Source organism: Tympanuchus pallidicinctus, unplaced genomic scaffold, assembly GCF_026119805.1.
Source record: "Tympanuchus pallidicinctus isolate F22 unplaced genomic scaffold, pur_lepc_1.0 scaffold19, whole genome shotgun sequence".
In the NCBI taxonomy this organism is placed as follows: domain Eukaryota; kingdom Metazoa; phylum Chordata; class Aves; order Galliformes; family Phasianidae; genus Tympanuchus; species Tympanuchus pallidicinctus.
Window position 1 is genome coordinate 11,298,171 of NW_026294710.1, and position 17,084 is coordinate 11,315,254.

Consider the following 17,084-nt stretch of genomic DNA (forward strand, 5'->3'; position numbering starts at 1 on the left):
GTGATAATTTAATCCATTTCCTCCTTTTGCTCGTCAGAAGAAAGCGAGGTGAAGAAAACATTAAATGTATCCGTTTTCTCTGAATCATTCCTTATTTTTTCTCCATCCCCTCATCTTTCCTCACTTAATCATGTGCTTCCCTTCCAATTTCTGTAGTTTCATTTTGATTGATCCTTAGGAGTCCTTGCTGTGCTATTTTACCTTCACATTAGGAGATTGCTGCCGGGCCATTAACAAGCAGCTCTCTTCTATTTCCTTATCCCACCCATCATCTTCCAAACAGACCGACTGAAACTACCTTCTGAGCTCCTTATTCTGTTTCTCATTTCCCTCCTTCCTCAAGAGCATCAAATAACTGTGCAGACACTTACTTGAAGATTTTTAACCACTTGTAATAAGCCTGAATGTAATCCAAAATAGTTGAGTCTTGCACAAGACTCATACCTTCCCCATACCTTCTGAAATACAAACTCTGCTCTCTTGAAATAAATGCATTAACATGGGAAAACCTGGAAAGAGTGATTTTCTCAGCAGACACTGAAGTATAAAATACTCCCCATTTCCACCAGACTTCATTTGTCTACTAAATGTCTAAAGTCTCCATCTGACTACTTCATGGGTGGCCAACATTTTGGCTTGCCCAGGCAGCAGTGAGTGAAGAGGAATTGTCTTGGGCTGCATATATATATAGGTCACTCTGAAACTAACACCTCCTACTTATTTCCATGGAAACTACAACAGGTATAATGAGCGCAGTAACTCTACTTGATAGAGAAAACTCTCAGCTACAAGACAATATTTTCCAACATAGCCAGCACCACTAGCTGTGCATCTTCACCAGCAATGACAACAGGCTGCATACCGTGCTCCTCAAAACCTGCAGCAGCAGAGGTGACCCACTGCTGTCATCGCTGCTGAAACACACCACTGCACTCACACTCATTGTTAGGTCTCCTAAACGTTCAGCAAGCATCAATGAATGTCAACAGGCACCATTTCTTTTTTTGCATGAGAGAATTCAGTGGCACACCTTTGCTTCTTCTGTACTTCCATGTCAGACACCATTTTCTCAGACTGCCCCTCTGCTGCCATCTGTCACACAGCAACAAAACGTAAATGGAATGTTGGTGGGAAAGGTCAACCTCTACTGCCATACCACCACCATCCACCTCTGATGTTCTGGGCCAACATAATAAAATAGCACACATTACTTTAAGAGCTGCCCTTATAAAATATGGTACTACATAACAACAAAAACATAGAACTAGTGGGATATGTAGTCTTGTTTTAGTGAAACTAATGCATCAATTTGATTCAATGGCAGGGGTTGCAAGCCTAAGTGAGTTCTCAAGGTGCTTATCAGAGATTTTCTTAACGAAATGTCGCTCCTCCCATACTTCATTCTTTACAACAGTTGCTCACAAAAGTACATACCGCCAAAAGCAATAGCACACATAAAGCGTGGCTGTAAGCCAAAGTATGAAAATGCACACAATTATTTGCCATACCTTGAGTTAGCACTGCCCTGGTTGCAGCCCAGACAGTGCCCATCACACACTGATGTTTGGTTGTTGTGAGCAATGGGTGCACACTTGGCCACTCAATAGGGAAGAGCCACCTCCAGGAGAAATGCCACGCTGTGCCATGTCAGGCCACACAAGGCCCATGGGCTGGACATCAGCTTCTGTTTTTCCTGTTGTGGGAACATCTAGTTTCCCCAGCCTTGGGAATACAGACACTTTTGCTCTACAGCATCGTGCCTCAGCATCAATCCTTCCCGAATGAATCACATGCCTCTTTGTTCCAGTTTGTCTTCCAAAAATCTCTGCCATGCCCACTAACCTGGATTTTGAGAAATACTGAGTTCCTCTCATATATTACTCATACTGCTGTAAAGACACTTTCATCTTCATTCTCTCTCTGCCTTTTAAAGTCTCAGCTCCAATGAGTAATTTATTTACATCAGTGAAATACAACAGACTGGCAGGACAAAGTTCCATACCAGCACCAGAGGCAAAAGCTAGATCCTTCAGTTCAGGAGACAGGAACCCACACTCACAGATCGTGGTTGACGTAAGACAGAAAGCAAAATTTTAAGCCCTACTCTAGCATCTGGACATGAGCTCTGAAGATTACAAGTAACAGGTAATGACTGTTTTCTCTCTTGGCGGAAATGTTGTTCAGAAAGAACTTGACGTCTCTCCCAAATGTTTATTTGTAACTAGAATAAATTCTCTCCTATAGAGCAAGGTTCTGAGAAGTTTTGGTCAGCATTTTTGACCAACCAACCTTTCCCCACAACCTGCCAAAATACACTGTTGGAAAAGGCCTCATCAGCTCTTCAGAGGACCTCAGGGCAGGCAAAACATTCTCAGTGCCCAGGGGACACATTGCTACGATAGTTAACACACAGAAATAGAGCAAGTCTTCAAAAGAAAAACAACAACAACAAAAAACCCAGTATCTTAGCACAGTGCTAATCCCTTTATTATTATAAAAATCTATAATTACATGTTGTTGCTTAAGGACTCTGTGCCTTTGAGAAAGCTTCAAGTCTGCACGCAGTAAGCCAGCTATGGCAAGAAATCATTTTAATTCCATAAAATTCTAGGACGGCCACAAATTTAAGCAGACTTCATCTTTACAGAAGTCATCAAGTTCAAAGACACTGTCAATTCAACATCCAGGCAAACTTTTGTTGTTAAGACAGCTAGACTTAAGCCTCCAAATATCAGCATTATCAAGTATCTGACACGAATCAAATGTCCTATTGTCCCTCCCTGTACTATACTTCAGTGACTCACCTTCTCTTAAACAGAGATACATATTTTAACACAGTATAATTTCCTCAAGCGACAGATTCACTATCCAAACACAAACCAAGCAGCATAACTTTGACCTTTGGGGTTAAAATTATTTACTAGCTGCCAAGTCGATTTGTGCAATTACATTCACTGACAGATATCCTCTGTTCTTCTCCAACTATTCAACACTTCAGAATTGGGACAGTTTGTAAGAGCTAAACTAACTGAAGCCCACACAAAAGTATCAGGAAGTGCTTGTAGGCAGCTTTGCACCACAATGTTACCCACCTCCACTACCAGTGATCTGCTTTTGAACCCTTTCAACTGGCGACAGTCTCATGAGAGCCTTTCACTGTGACTGTCTGCACTGCTTAAACGAGCACCTGAACTGTGTCTCACTGGGTAGCTTTTCTCTGGCCAGCTCTGCACCCTGGACATCAGCTAAGTGCAAGTGCTTAAGAATAAGATGCATGAAATTTCTAGCTAGCAACGTCAAATGAAATTAGGAGGATTAACAAGCCATACAGTGTGACCGGATTCCAACAAGTGCTATTCATTCATTGAAACCCAGAGCTGAGGAAAATTATCCTATTTTTAGAATCCTTTTCAGACATAATAGAGCACCACTCAGAAAATTAAGTCAGAACATCTCCTTTTAGGCGGAAACAAGTCGACAGAAAGAGAGAAGTTTTTAAATTAAGAACAGTATTATCCATGTTGCTGCTTATTCTAATCTTAACTTTCACTCAAAATGTTATGTTGGTAGTCAGAAAGATGAGGACAGCGTTGGAAGAGTCAACTGAACAGAACTAAGCCACTACCTGCTCATAAGTATTACTTGCAGGGCCATTGGAATTCTGACTCCCACTATTCATCTGAGAGATTAAATACCACAGCCATTGGCTGTGAAACACTTCTCTCTGATACTTCTTGCTGAGCTGCAATCCTCCTGCTCTGCTTCCTTATATGGCTCTTCATTAAGCCCAAAGGAAGTTTAAGTTCCTGCAACTCAAAATAAAGATAGTTATCAGTGTTTGGTAGCGTGGTTGAGCAATCTGTTAATTCAGACTGGTCATCTCTTAGCATCACAGGGGAGAAAAACAAACTTTGCTCAGGCTGGAAACAAGTGAAGCAGTTTAGGGACACACATCCTAGGCTGGTGTTCAGTTCCATTGGATTTGTTCTAGAAGTGCTGAACTATAAATGCAGAGCACAAGAAAAACATCATGCCAGCATGTCTAAGAGTTCTGCACCATGATCAGTTCATTTGAGGATGCCATTTTCAAGAGAAATAAACTCAAGATGTAAAGGACTGAGAAAAGGCTATTGCTGCAGTTTACTCTGCTAAAGGGATGTTTCAGAGTACACAGGGTGCCATCAAACAAGTCCTGACACTGTATTTTCCACTAAATATCCAGCACTGAAAGCTGTGATGATGATTAAAAAAAAAAAAAAAAAAGAAGATTCAGAAAGCTATCTTACTGCTTTAAACCAAAATTCAGTATCTTTTAGGACAACAATCTGTAGTTACGAAGAGGAACTGCAGGGTGATATCTTGCTAAGAGATAATCAGTTAGATCATCACAATCTTTAGCTTATGGCCAGGAAGGAGTAACTTCAGAAGAGAAAGGACAGCTTTTTTAATTTTTTAAGTTCTGAAGTTCTTACTTGATTTAGAAACATTTATACACCTTTCTGATAAGGCTGAGAAAAGCCTCCTCAAAAGTCCTGTAGTACAACAGAATTCGGTAGAGCCCAGCCTGCAGTTAGTGTCCATCTAATCTGTGAACAAAAAGCTGTGGATAAGGAGATTCCGAGTGAAAGAGTAGGGCAGATTCTCTACAGATTACAGGGGCTGTAAATTTACGGTGTTTAATAAATTATATTTGGTACAACTGAACTCTTATTCCACATAATCTTTAGTCAAAGTTCACTCAAAACTGAAGCTAAATAGTGACAGTAAGAAATCATTTAACATCTAAACTCAGATTTAACATCTAAGAACAGATGGTAACTGAGTGCCACATCAACTTGCCAGCAAAAGCAAGACAAGAAACATGAATAACTTTATATACACACAGAGTATCACATAACTGGTCCAACGTAGGAACCAGTTTCCAGTGGCTGAGCATCTCCAAATTTTCTTTTGCATCAAGTAAAATACGGCAAACAGAACACATTACTGACACCATGCAAACACCTACATCCAGAAGGCAGCTGCTTCTTAGTCTGAAAATGACCCCCCTGTGATAGGAAAAAAAAAAAAAAATCAGTACCAAGAGCTTCCATTTCCCCAATTTAGTCAATTTTCCTTCTATACAAAGAACATGAAATAGTATCAAGAAAGAATTTAAGAACAAAAATAGTAATCATTTTCTTAAGTAATCCAAAAGAAATGAGATTCAGTCCACCTAACATTACAGGTTCATGTTACGTTTCACTATTTATATTAAAGCCACAGCTGATGCCTAGTATATAATTATGTTAAAAATAAGTTTCAAGGAAGCTTTAGTAGTTACATTTGTTCCACGAAATGAAAGAAGCAACAGCCTTCACAATGAACAAAAAATTTTTTTCCTTGTAGCTATTCTATATTTTAAGCAAGACAGTGTCTAAATTCAGAGAATTCTTGATGCTTTAACTGCAGACGAATTAAATGCTGTCCTATTTATAACCAAAGAGTCCAAAGGCATATTTCAATAGCATCCGTTTTTACATTATGTGATATGAAGGCAGTCAGTTGCACTCAGATTGCTGCTTGCATCACTGTGCCATGGCCTTTAAGCTGGAATCCGAGGAGATCTCACCCTGACCTCCATGTTTCCATGAAGAAGCTTTCTACATTGTTATATAAACCAGCTTTTAAGTTCTTTTGTTGACTATAGAAGACAGTTTTTCTTTAGCTTAATAGTTCCCTAAACACAGCTTTTTCTGCATTTCTTGATTGAATTGTTCCACAATTCACTGCGACACTTCTTGATATCTCAGTCATCGTCTTGCTGATTTCTTTTCTGTCAAAAGAAAATTCACAATGTTAGGATACAGTTCCCTGCCTATAGCAGGGGTTGGAACTAGGTGATCTTAAAGGTCCCTTCCAACCTAAACTATTCTATAATACAATTTGTGAAGTGAGAGCACTAATAAATCACAAGTATCAAAGATAAAATGGATATTAGACAAGGACCACATTTCTAAGCTATTTTTGAATGGTATAAGAGAATGTTTCCAGCAATGGCAGCCTTCTCCCTCATGCCAAACTACTGGATTTTATTTAGACCAAAGAACAAGATTTGCACCCCCAATTAACTAACTGGTAGAACTCAGTAATCAGGATGAAGGCAATCTGCCCTCTCTCCCCACATGTAAAAGAGTCACATTCCCTAGTCACTATTATTGAAGGAAGAAAGGAATCACGTTTTTCCTAATATATTTATCTTGCAACTTTTAAAGAAGTTCTGAGATGCATCAACTTCAGCTATTAAAAATATATATATTTCCATTTAGACTACATTTATATTTACATTTCAACAAAAAAAGAAACCCACAAGGTTCTTGAGTGTGACTTGTCAAACTACACTCATTGCTTCCCCTAAAGATAAAATTAAATGAAGTGAGATCAAAAGGAGAGCTTGCTCTTCCTCAATGAAAGAAAATACATGCATACATACATACAAAACCAACCCATACATTTTATATGTAAACACGTAACCTATGCTAATTACAAAAGCAGTTTCAGGCACTTAGATGTTACCACTTTACAGGGATAGTAAGTAAAAATTTTCTGGTAACTCTTACCAGTTTAAGGAAGTCAATTAATTTGTGAACATCCTCTCCTGTAGACAGGTCCACAAAATCCTTTGGCAGTCGGTAACTCAGGTATGGGCTGGGCTGGACAGTAACTTGACTGTTTGTACAACGAAAAACTGGATAGTCCTTTGGAAAAGAATGATGGATAAGACAAAAACAGTGTCTGAGTAAAACCAGGAACATCATTTGAACTCCTCCATTATAGTGCCTGAGTCACCTTGCAGCAGAGCTTATTTAGCTTGCAGTCGACTAACCTTGCACTTTTTAACAATTTTATGTTTTGTCATTAAAAACCGTGCAATTAAAAGCAAGAGTTAAAATGTTACTAACAGTCAAATACATTCATTTCCTCACTTCAAAGTTAAAATATGATAGAAATGTGTTTAATATGTATATTTATAATGGTGCCATAGCAATGGAGCTATCAGGAAATCTACGTGACTGTGTGTAAAAGAAAAAGTTTACAGTAACACCTCTAAGTCCCTTTTCATAGGTTCTTTCTTTAAACCCATGTTTGTATTATCAAAACTACGATCTAAGCTTTCTGAGCAATTTATTCACTGAAGGTAAAAATACCTCTATACAACACTCAAAAGTATCTCTAAATTCTCAATTCTAGCAGGTTTAACTTAATATAAATTTCACTTTAATCTATTATATATTTTAGATACTCTAGAACTGACAAGCAATACAATTACTAATTGCATGGCAGTAGGTAACTTCATTTTAAAGGAAGTTTAGTAACTTTACAACAGACTTTACTACTGCATGCAAGCTTCAGCATGAAGAAAAGTCATTCTACTCTTCCTTCAGAAAAATTATGTAAACCACTTGGCACCCAGAAAAATAAATCCACAAAACAAAATTCAGGTGCTCCATGGAAAGCTGGAACTGGGAATGTGCTTTAACAAGGGAGACAGCTTCTAGCAGAGATCGCTGAATTTACACGCACCATGAGACTAAGAGAAAACAGTAGTTTATTTCCTGTTCAATGTTATGAAGATGGTGATGGTACCAAAGCAAAGCTCAAATAACCTCAATAATGTCACTTCAGTTAAAGTTACAAAGAGAAGCCCACAGTATCTGACTAGTCATCTCTCAGACAAATAGCAAGTACTTCATAAGATCACACTAGCTTTCTCTCTTCTACCCAGCCACTCATAAGAACCCATTTAAATGTGAGGACTTGTCTCAATCACACAACAAAGAAGAAGCTGGAGAACAAATAAAAGACTCTTCCTTTCTCCAAATTAATGGGAAGTTATTTGTTTTCACATAGTGAATGCAGCTTAGAACAGGGATAAAACGGCATTGTTCTGCAAGTCCAGGGAGTCCAACCAAAGGACAAAGTGTCCCACAGAGTGTTCAATATGAGGAGGATACAGAAATTAAGCTTCTTCTTGCTTCCTATCAAATATGAATAAACAAAACAGAACTTCAAGCAAATAAACAGAAAAGAAACAGATTTTAAAAGAAATTGAAAAGAGTGGAACAAATTTAAAATACATTAGAACTGAGTGAAAGCAATTTTCAGGGCATCTTCCTCACAATGAGGTCAAAACTGCAATATGGGCTTGTATGGTTTGAAGTACAAATTCCCTCGTAGGCATTTAACACTAGCAGGTGCTGCTTACTGAGATAAACTACTGTCAGAAAGATAGATTGATTCTACTCACAAAGAGTTTACATTTCAAGAGCTGAGGACTTTCATTTACTTCAGTGGGATTTGCACCATAATTCAGTTATGAAAAAAGCAGCAGCAGAGGCCCTAATGCCTTCTGGATTTGCTAGCCAGCTCCCTAGCAGCAGAGCTGTACCTGTTCTGTTGCTTCCCCTTCACTCTGGTCGCCTTTCAGATTTCTCCCAGAGGTCAGTTCATCCCACGTAAACAGCAGTGAGTCTGTTACTTCTCCAAATGGATTAAAATCTATTAACCAAATCTTACCCTGCAACGTAACAACAGAAGAATTAAAACAAGTCACATAGTTTTAAATAAAGCCAGAACATGCATGCACTTATACTACTGTAATATGCCTGGTCTTTAGAGACAAAAATAGATGCCAAAACTGAAAGCATCTGTTCTTACATGCTGAAAATATTGTAACATACTTTACATTAGGCAAACAGTTTTAAAACACAGCAAGCTCTGACTTTATGTTTTTATTATTACTATTATTATTTTTGACAGAAGATCAGACAGAGCTCAAGTAAACTGAATTCAGCTCTACATAACGTGCAGTTCTATGCCAAGGTGAAACCACAGAAATCCTCCATGATCTCCAGACAGCGTGAACAAGGAAGAGAAAAAAAAAAGAAATACAAAGAAATAAAACCCAGGTATTTTGCTTTCCATCAAAAGTCACCTCAGCACTCCTATACATTCAGCAGCCTGAAAGGATTGCTATTCTTGTTCTCAGAACAGACTGTAAAAATACAGAGCAAGGCCTGCAATTTGCTGGTGGAGATCATGAAAGCTGAAAGACGCTGCATAGATATAGATTGAAAAAACCACAAGGGCATTTTTAATATAACCCTTAGTAGTCCAGGCTAATTTTTCCTGCCATACCTCTAACATATTCATATGTCAAACAGTTCTGGTAGTGTGCACAAGAGCACGCCTCTTCTACAAGTGAAGAACGTACACAGAGAGATTGACATGACTTATTAAAGGTAACAGAAGTCTGCCAAGGAGCAAGAAAGGACTTGTGTTCCTTGAGCCATCTCAAGATAGCCCTGTGCTGAAGCTGCACCTCTTCTTACCCAAGGAAGTGTCATCTAATAAAACAAAAACTTCATAACAAAATATGAACACAGGTGGTACTGAGAACTAGCAAAACACCTGCCACATACAGAAGAAGTCAGATCTTCCAAACAGGGAGACGAAGGTTTCTGAAACATCAGTGGGATGATGGATTGATGGGATTTACTTTGTTTATTAAAAACCAACTGGAAATCACACCTGAGAACTGTGCAGTTACTACAAAAATTTGCTTTCCTTTACTCAGTCTTCTTCCTGAATGATCTTCTGTCTTTAAAAGATCCTGTCTCGATGCAAACTTCAATGTATCTTTAACTATTATACCACAGCCATCTGTTTTCTAACATGTAGATTCATTCCTTTGAAGCCTTCAGTCGTAGAGTAACATGGAGATTTCCACCCACACCACCTAAGCCACGCTCACAGCATTTAAGTGCTGTAGAGTAAGAAACGAATATAAACCCATACAACAGCAGAGAACTGCTAGAGGCTAAAAACAGTCTGTCACCATCTATACTGAGTTACTAATGCAGGTTGGGGAAGTCCCACCACAAATGAAACCAGCAATATTTCTTGTAAATGGGAGCTGTGCCAACACAGCAACCTGGCTGCGCACAGACCTGTAGTGGTCTGCCTCTCAGGGTAGATCAATTGGGTACAGCTGTCTCAAAGCAAGTTTTAAGAAGCCAGAGAACTGTAAGAGCAGTGCTAAAACAGACAGCTACAAAAGAAGCTGGGAACCGCAAGGACACAGACCTGAACTGTTTCTTACTTGTTATGGAAGAGTGTAACAGCACAGACCTGCATGGCTAAATTGGAAAACCTGTGAACCAAAACTGACACCACTACCACAGACAGCAAAAAGGGACAAGCTCTGCTATCATTTTGCATCTCTCCCAGAAACACAGTCACAAACTCTCATTATAAGCAATGTTTTACTTTTGTTAATGGGAACATCTCACTAGGCATCAGAAGGAGGAATCTGAAATTCACATGCATTCTATAACTCTAGAAAAACAAATTAATGGACCAATTTAATCACAGACAGAAGCAATGGCTGGCAAAGTTCATTCTGCAGTTCAGAGTATCTTTCCTTGCATCAGAAATGTTTACAATCAATAAAGGATTTCCCCATGACAGGCTTTCTCAAAGACTTTTTCTCACCCCAAATACATGAAACTTATTTTTTCCATAAATAGGAATTCAAGATTGTTTCCTTGGGGAAAAGATGTACCTGGAAAAAAGAAAACCTGAAAAACATTTTTGACTACTGAAAGGAACATCTGTCTGCTCAGGTGCTCACAGAAACATTTCTCCTTCTCTCTGCAGACAGTGGTACTCCAACTGCAACACCTCGAGACCATCTTAAATCTACGCTGAGCTCCATTAGTTGCAAATGGATGGAAAGTGGCCAACAACATCCTTTCTCAGGTTTCATTAAAGGGAATGTACATAGCTCTGGGTGAGTAACTAAACTGTATTTTTTCTAAGTAAAATATCCATTCAAGTCCTACTTTGAATTTTATGATTTAAATGCCATTTGAGGCGATACACACTGTGTATCTAAAGAGCAATAGTACAGCTATTTATCTGCAGTCTTCTGGCATCTTTACCATATGAGAGAACAGAATTGCACAAGCCAGAGAAGCAAGGCTGTTCTTATCTGAATAGGAAAAAAAAATCATGTTATTACGTAACTTTTTTTTCTCCTCATCCTAAAACAGGAACCGATAGATTTACTGTATCATGACAGCTTCATGTTTTGTTTTTCTAAAGCATTAAGCAGTATGCTGCTGAAAGGAAATGCTTGTGACAAAGACTGTTTAAAGGAAGTTAAAAGATAAAATGCAAACAAAACTGTTACATTTCCCTAGCTTCAGCTGCACCTGCAAGCACACTGACAGTGCTCACAAGGCAGATAGATGCTAGTGCTGGTTTGCATGTTAACAAGAAGAGAGTTGTGAATTTGCAGTGGCCTGAAGCTTTGCACTGGTCTTCCGTAACGTAACACAGTGACTTGTCTTGAACATGGTTACAAGGCATAGAACTTGTAAGAGGTATTACCAGGAGCAACAGCAGAGCTGAAACTCTTGTCAGCTGTTGTGCAAAAAAAAGCCAATCCAAATGGAAACAGGCTACTGGTCCTCCAACAGGACCTCTCTAGGGCTAGGTATTCAGATCATCCAGCTTTGAAAACTGTGTAACAGCATTTCTGCCTTAAAAGAAGGTCTGTCTGCCAAACCAGGTACTAGCTCAGAAGAGCTCAGTGAAGAGAGAGTAAAAGGAAAGGTCAGCCATAGAAAAGTTTGCCCTCAAACCAGGGCACTGTCATTCCAACTCAATAAGCTGGTCCTGTGGCAGACCACTCTGCAGCCTCTCGAGCAACTACAGAACAGGTGGAGTGGCTTGCTCTCTTCCACAGCCACAGTAAGGAAACAAGCTTCTCCAAGCTGAATATTTTAGAGTTGAAAGAATTTAAAATAAGCAGACATCGGACATTTCTTTCATTCTGTAGGTGAGGTTGCCATGCAACCAGCCCAAGGAAGAGCATGGGCTCTGGAAATTAATCAGATTCAGCAATACTCAATATTCTTTTGCTGCCTATATCTCACATACAAAGGGAGCAATGAATAAAACAATTGCAAACCACAGAAGTATGTGTGAAAGGAGGAGGATTTGACACACAAAGGATTATCTGGCAGTTTACAAGACTCGAGGGTAGAAGGCACTGAGAGTTATCTACAAACAGATATATTCTATCCTGACAGATGAAGAAACACTGTTTATTTGAGATCACAGAGGCTGAAGCCTCTTACTTAAATAAACTGTCTTCACACTTCAGTTGTGAGGCAGAGTACCCAAAAGCAGGGCTTGGTTAGATGATAAAACACTGCTCCTTGTTTCATCTGACAGCATCCTCACATCTGATGATTTGAATCCAGGCAGGTAAGTTTCACATGCCATTCAGCATGGCTGCTTTTAGCCTGATTCTGGATACTTACAGTGAAAGCTGGGCTCAGTAACAATACAGTAATTTTCCACATCGCACATTTCTTTTGTTTCTGTTTCCCGAACTACGGCATAATCTACTATTACACAATTACAAAATACTTCATCAGAAATCAAAGTTTTTACACAAACTAAGTACAAATATTCCTAACTTAACTCAGTGACTGAATGTCATTCCTAAAATCAGCTTTTGGATTTTTCAGTTGTGGACTCCTTTAAGACAACATGTACGCGCTTTTAGAGCATAGCTAACATGACCTGCTTCTGTAGGTTGACACTAGGAGAAGTGAAGGTGGCTAGCATTTCAAGTTAGGATGGGACATATCTCCCCATTCTGTCACTATGTGCATGCTCAGTGTTTCAACTTGCTGAGCACTCAACCACAGCTGGAACAATTTGAACAGAAAAAAAATAGCTTCCATCTGCTTTAAATTGGGAATACAACAATCATGTACTCTCTTGATGATCGTTCCTTTGTATCCTAGAGTAAGAGTTATTTTTTCAACTGCTGAAGAACACTGAAGAAATGATTAACTTTGATGAGTTCAGATGCTATAGGGATATTTTTATTATTATTATTATTTTTTTAAAGAAAAACTGCAAAGAATCTATTGAATTTCTTTTAGTGAGCAAAACATCACCCTCCTCATTTTTTGAAATAGCCTACTAATTCCAGCTGAACTCTTAGCTACATTTCTGTCAAAACCAACTATAGTAGGCACTACATAGAGTGAGCAGTGCTTCACTTAAGCTGTTTACCATAGAATCCTTAGAGCTGGAAGGAACCTTTAAATGCCATCTACTCCAACTCTCCTGCAGTGAACAGGAACACCTACAGCTACATCAGGTTGCCCAGGGTCTAACCCATCCTCACCTTGAAAGTCTTCAGGGAAAGGGCATCAACCACATCTCTGGGCAACCTGTTCCAGTGCCTCACCACCCTCACCAGGAAAGACTTTTTCCTTTTATCCAACTTAAATATATCCTCTTTAAGCTTGAAGCCATTTTCCCTTGTTCTGTTACCACAGACCCTGCTAAAGAGTTTGCCCCCTTCTTTCCTCTAGCTCCCTGTTAGATACTGAAAGACCACACTCAGGTCACCTCACAGCCTTCTCATCTCCAGATTAAACAGCCCCAGCTCTCTCAGCCTGTCCTCATAGGAGAGGTGTTCCATCCCTTGGATCACCTTTGTAGCTCTCCCTCATGCAAGATCTTGCATTCATATTTGTTGAACCTCACAAGGTTCTCCTGGGCCCACAGTTCAAGCCTGTCTAGGGGTCCCTCTGAATGGCATCCCATCTGGTGATACTATACCAGTATTCATCTTAAAGACATCTAAATTGCCTTCAATAGAACAAAATTCCAAGAATCATAGACTGCCTTGAGTTAGAAGGGACATTAAAGACCATCTAGTTCCAAGCCCTGCTGCAGACCGGATTGCCATCCACCAGCTCAGGGCTCCATCCAACCTGACCTTGAACACCTCCAGGCATAGGGCATCCCTCAGTTTCTCTGGGCAGCAGTGCCAGTGCCTCACCACCCTCAAAGTAAAGAATATCTTCCTACCACCTGAATTCTAGTTTAAAGACATTCCCTCCCTGTTCTATCACAAGCAGACTGTTTATAAAGTCAGTCTCCCTTCTGTTTCTAATGGTTCAATCAGAATGGATTAGGAATTGGCTGGATGCAGCCAAAGAGATGTGATCAATGGTTCTGCGTGAGGTGGAGGCTGGTCACAAGCAGTGTCCCTCAGGGGTCAGTCTTGGACCGGTGCTCTTCAACATCTTCATCAGTGACACAGATGATGGCATCGAGTGCACCCTCAGCAGGTTTGTGGATGACAGCAGCTGAGCGGTGCGGTCCACACACTGGAAGGAAGGGAAACCATCCAGAGGGACCCAGACAGGCTGGAGAAGTGGGCCCCTGAAAAGCCAGTGAGGTTCAACAAGGCCTAGTGCAGGTATTTATACAAATAAATGGGGGAGAGATCTCGTGGAGAGCAGCCTGTGGAGAAGGACCTGGGGGTCTGGACATGAGCCAGCAGTGTGTGCCTGCAGCACAGGTGGCCAACTGTGTTCTGGGCTGCATTAAAAAAGAGGTGGCCAGCAGGGAGAGGGAGGTGATTGTCCCCCTCTACTCACCTCTTGTGAGGCCCCACCTGCAGTACTGCACCCAGGTCTGGGGTCCCCAGCACAGGAAGGACGTGGAGCTCTTGGAGCAGGTCCAGAGGAGGGCACTAAGATGATCAGAGGGCTGGAGCACCTCTCCTGTGAGCAAAGGCTGAGGGAACTGGGCTTGTTTAGCTTGGAGAAGAGAAGGCTCCAGGGAGACCCCATTATGGCCTTCCAGTTCTTGAAGGGAGCACATAAACAGGAGGAGAAATGGTTGTTTAATAGGGTGGATAGTAACAGGACAAGAGGGAATGGTTTTAAACTGGAGGGGAGGTTTAGGTTAGATATTTGAAGTAAATTTTTCACACAGAGGGTGGTGAAGCACTGGAACAGGTTGCCCAAGGAGGTTGTGGATGCCCCATTCCTGCAGGCATTCAGACCAGGCTGGATGTGGCTCTGGGCAGCCTGGTCTGGTGGTTGGCAACCCTGCATACAGCAGTGGGGTGGAACTGGATGAGCATTGTGGTCCTTTTCAACTCAGGCCATTCTGTGATTCTATGATCTCTCCAATTACTGGAAGGCTACAAAGAGGTCTCTCCAGAGCTTCTATTCTCCAGGCTGCACAAGCCCATCTCTGAGCTTTTCTTCGTAGGAGAGGTGCTCCAGCCCTCTGATCATCTTCACAATCCTCCTCTGGACACAAATTCAGGCACAGCTGTAGCTGAAGCTAAAGTTACGTGCTTGAAGACAGACTACTTGTCTGAAAGAAAATATTTACTAAATAGTTACATCACTGGCAAAGACATACTTACAATTCTAACTCTATCGCTTTCCTCCCAATGACAGTATCAAACATTGAAAAGGAATTCAGGAACAGAATGATAAAACCAAGTAGCTTTTTTTTTTTTTTTTTTTTGCCAGGATCACTTCTAGGAAGCAGCAGCTATTCTTTGACTCCTCTCACTAGGGTTTCAGGTACAGCTTCCACAGAACAAACAATTAATTGCTAAGCAAATAAACAATCTGTTGCTCACTTACCCTGCTGTCTCGGTACACATCAAAAACAACTGAAAAAGAGAGGAAAAAAAAAGTTAACCTTGAAAGATACAATTTCCCTGAAGATGTCAAAAACTCTCCTGGAGACGAGAAGGCCGCAGGGAGACCTCATTACAGCCTTTCAATATTTAAAGGGAGATTATAAACAGGAGGAAAAATAACTTTTTACACAGACAGATAATGAGTAGACAGGGGGAAATGGTTTTAAATGAAAGGAGGGGAGATTCAGATTAGATGTCAGAGGAATTTTTCCTCTGAGGGGATGTTGAGGTGCTGCCACAGGCTGCCCAGAGAGGTTGTGGATGCCTCATCCCTGAAAGCATTCAAAGACAGGCTGCATGAGGCCCTGGGCAACCCACTGTAGTACTTGACCTATCAGCTGGCAACCCTGCCTGTGACAGGGAGGTCAGAACTTGATGATCTGTGAGGTCCCTTCCAACCCAAGCCATTCTGTGATTCTAAATATATACTCTTGTACACTACACAACTGGCAAAGTCAATACATCTAGAGAACTGCACGCCAGAATTAGGTTAATTTCCAAGAGGAAGTTGAAAATTTTCAAGAACTATTGTTAATACACTGATACAGTGTCTGCTGGGCTTTTTCATTTAATTCTGGTTTGTTTTGTTCATTTTTCCTCCCAATGGAGATCATCAGATAAACTCTTAGCATAGAGAAAAGCTTGTCGCCTACATTACTGCTGTTTGTTTTACAGCAGAACTGAGACACTTCATGGAAGGATAGGCCTGCACTGTGCTAGACATCACATTTAATGAGAGAAAGATCCTGCTTCAAAAAAGGTTAGGACTTCAGCAGATAACAAGACTAACAGGTTGTAGGAACAAAGGGGTCAGTGGGCATGCTGAGGATGAGGCACAGAAAGGGCTATGTTTAAAGTCACACAGAGCAGACACTGCACACCTACTGGTTATCAACTGCTCTTTCAAAAAATCTCTGCTACTCAGTGATTTAAGTCAATCTGCCTTGCGTAGTTACACTAGTGCCACTCCCATTGGTTAATTAAGCACAAATCTTTGCACATGCTTCTATCTGTTAGCTTCTGTTCTGTATGGTTAAGCAAACCTTTGATTTGTCTTTCTATTCAACTATGGAAAAATCTACAGATAAGCATTCAGGCATGAGTGCATGCAGAAACTGTACCAGTTCAGCAGAGGAAAGAAAAGCCAGAATTAGAAAACACTCAGACAAATGCTGTATTGTCACTTTCTACACTAATGAGGAAGGGAATATTTCAGCTAAGAGATTTCCCAATTCACATAAGATAAACTGAACTCAGGATATGACTAAAGAATACTTGAGCCCCAGCAGCTCCTCAGGAAGTTGCCTGTCAATAGCAGACAAGTTGATAGATCTTGTCCATGCATATAAAGCTACTCAGCAGCTTAACCTCATGCTTTGTGCCAAGTTGGCTGCACAAAGGCAAAACTCAGGGCCAAAACCAGTCACATCATTGTTTTTGACCATAAAGCCTAGAAATCTTTTTGCACAAGCTCAGTTACGTCAATTTAAAATGACCC

General features: G+C 40.4%; 1 protein-coding gene across 1 annotated transcript in view; it reads right to left on the reverse strand.

The window, feature by feature from the left end:
• Positions 1–2,461: 2,461 nt before the first annotated feature.
• CDC123 (cell division cycle 123) overlaps positions 2,462–17,084 on the reverse strand; it is a 36,836-nt gene continuing 22,213 nt past the window's right edge. Inside the window, exons 10-13 of the mRNA XM_052681248.1 lie at positions 15,528–15,556; positions 8,429–8,557; positions 6,600–6,737; positions 2,462–5,815 (exon numbers count right to left, since the gene is read on the reverse strand). Of these exons, the coding sequence (XP_052537208.1) occupies positions 5,789–5,815; positions 6,600–6,737; positions 8,429–8,557; positions 15,528–15,556 (323 nt within the window). The 3' untranslated portion in view covers positions 2,462–5,788. The remainder of the gene's footprint in view (positions 5,816–6,599; positions 6,738–8,428; positions 8,558–15,527; positions 15,557–17,084) is intronic.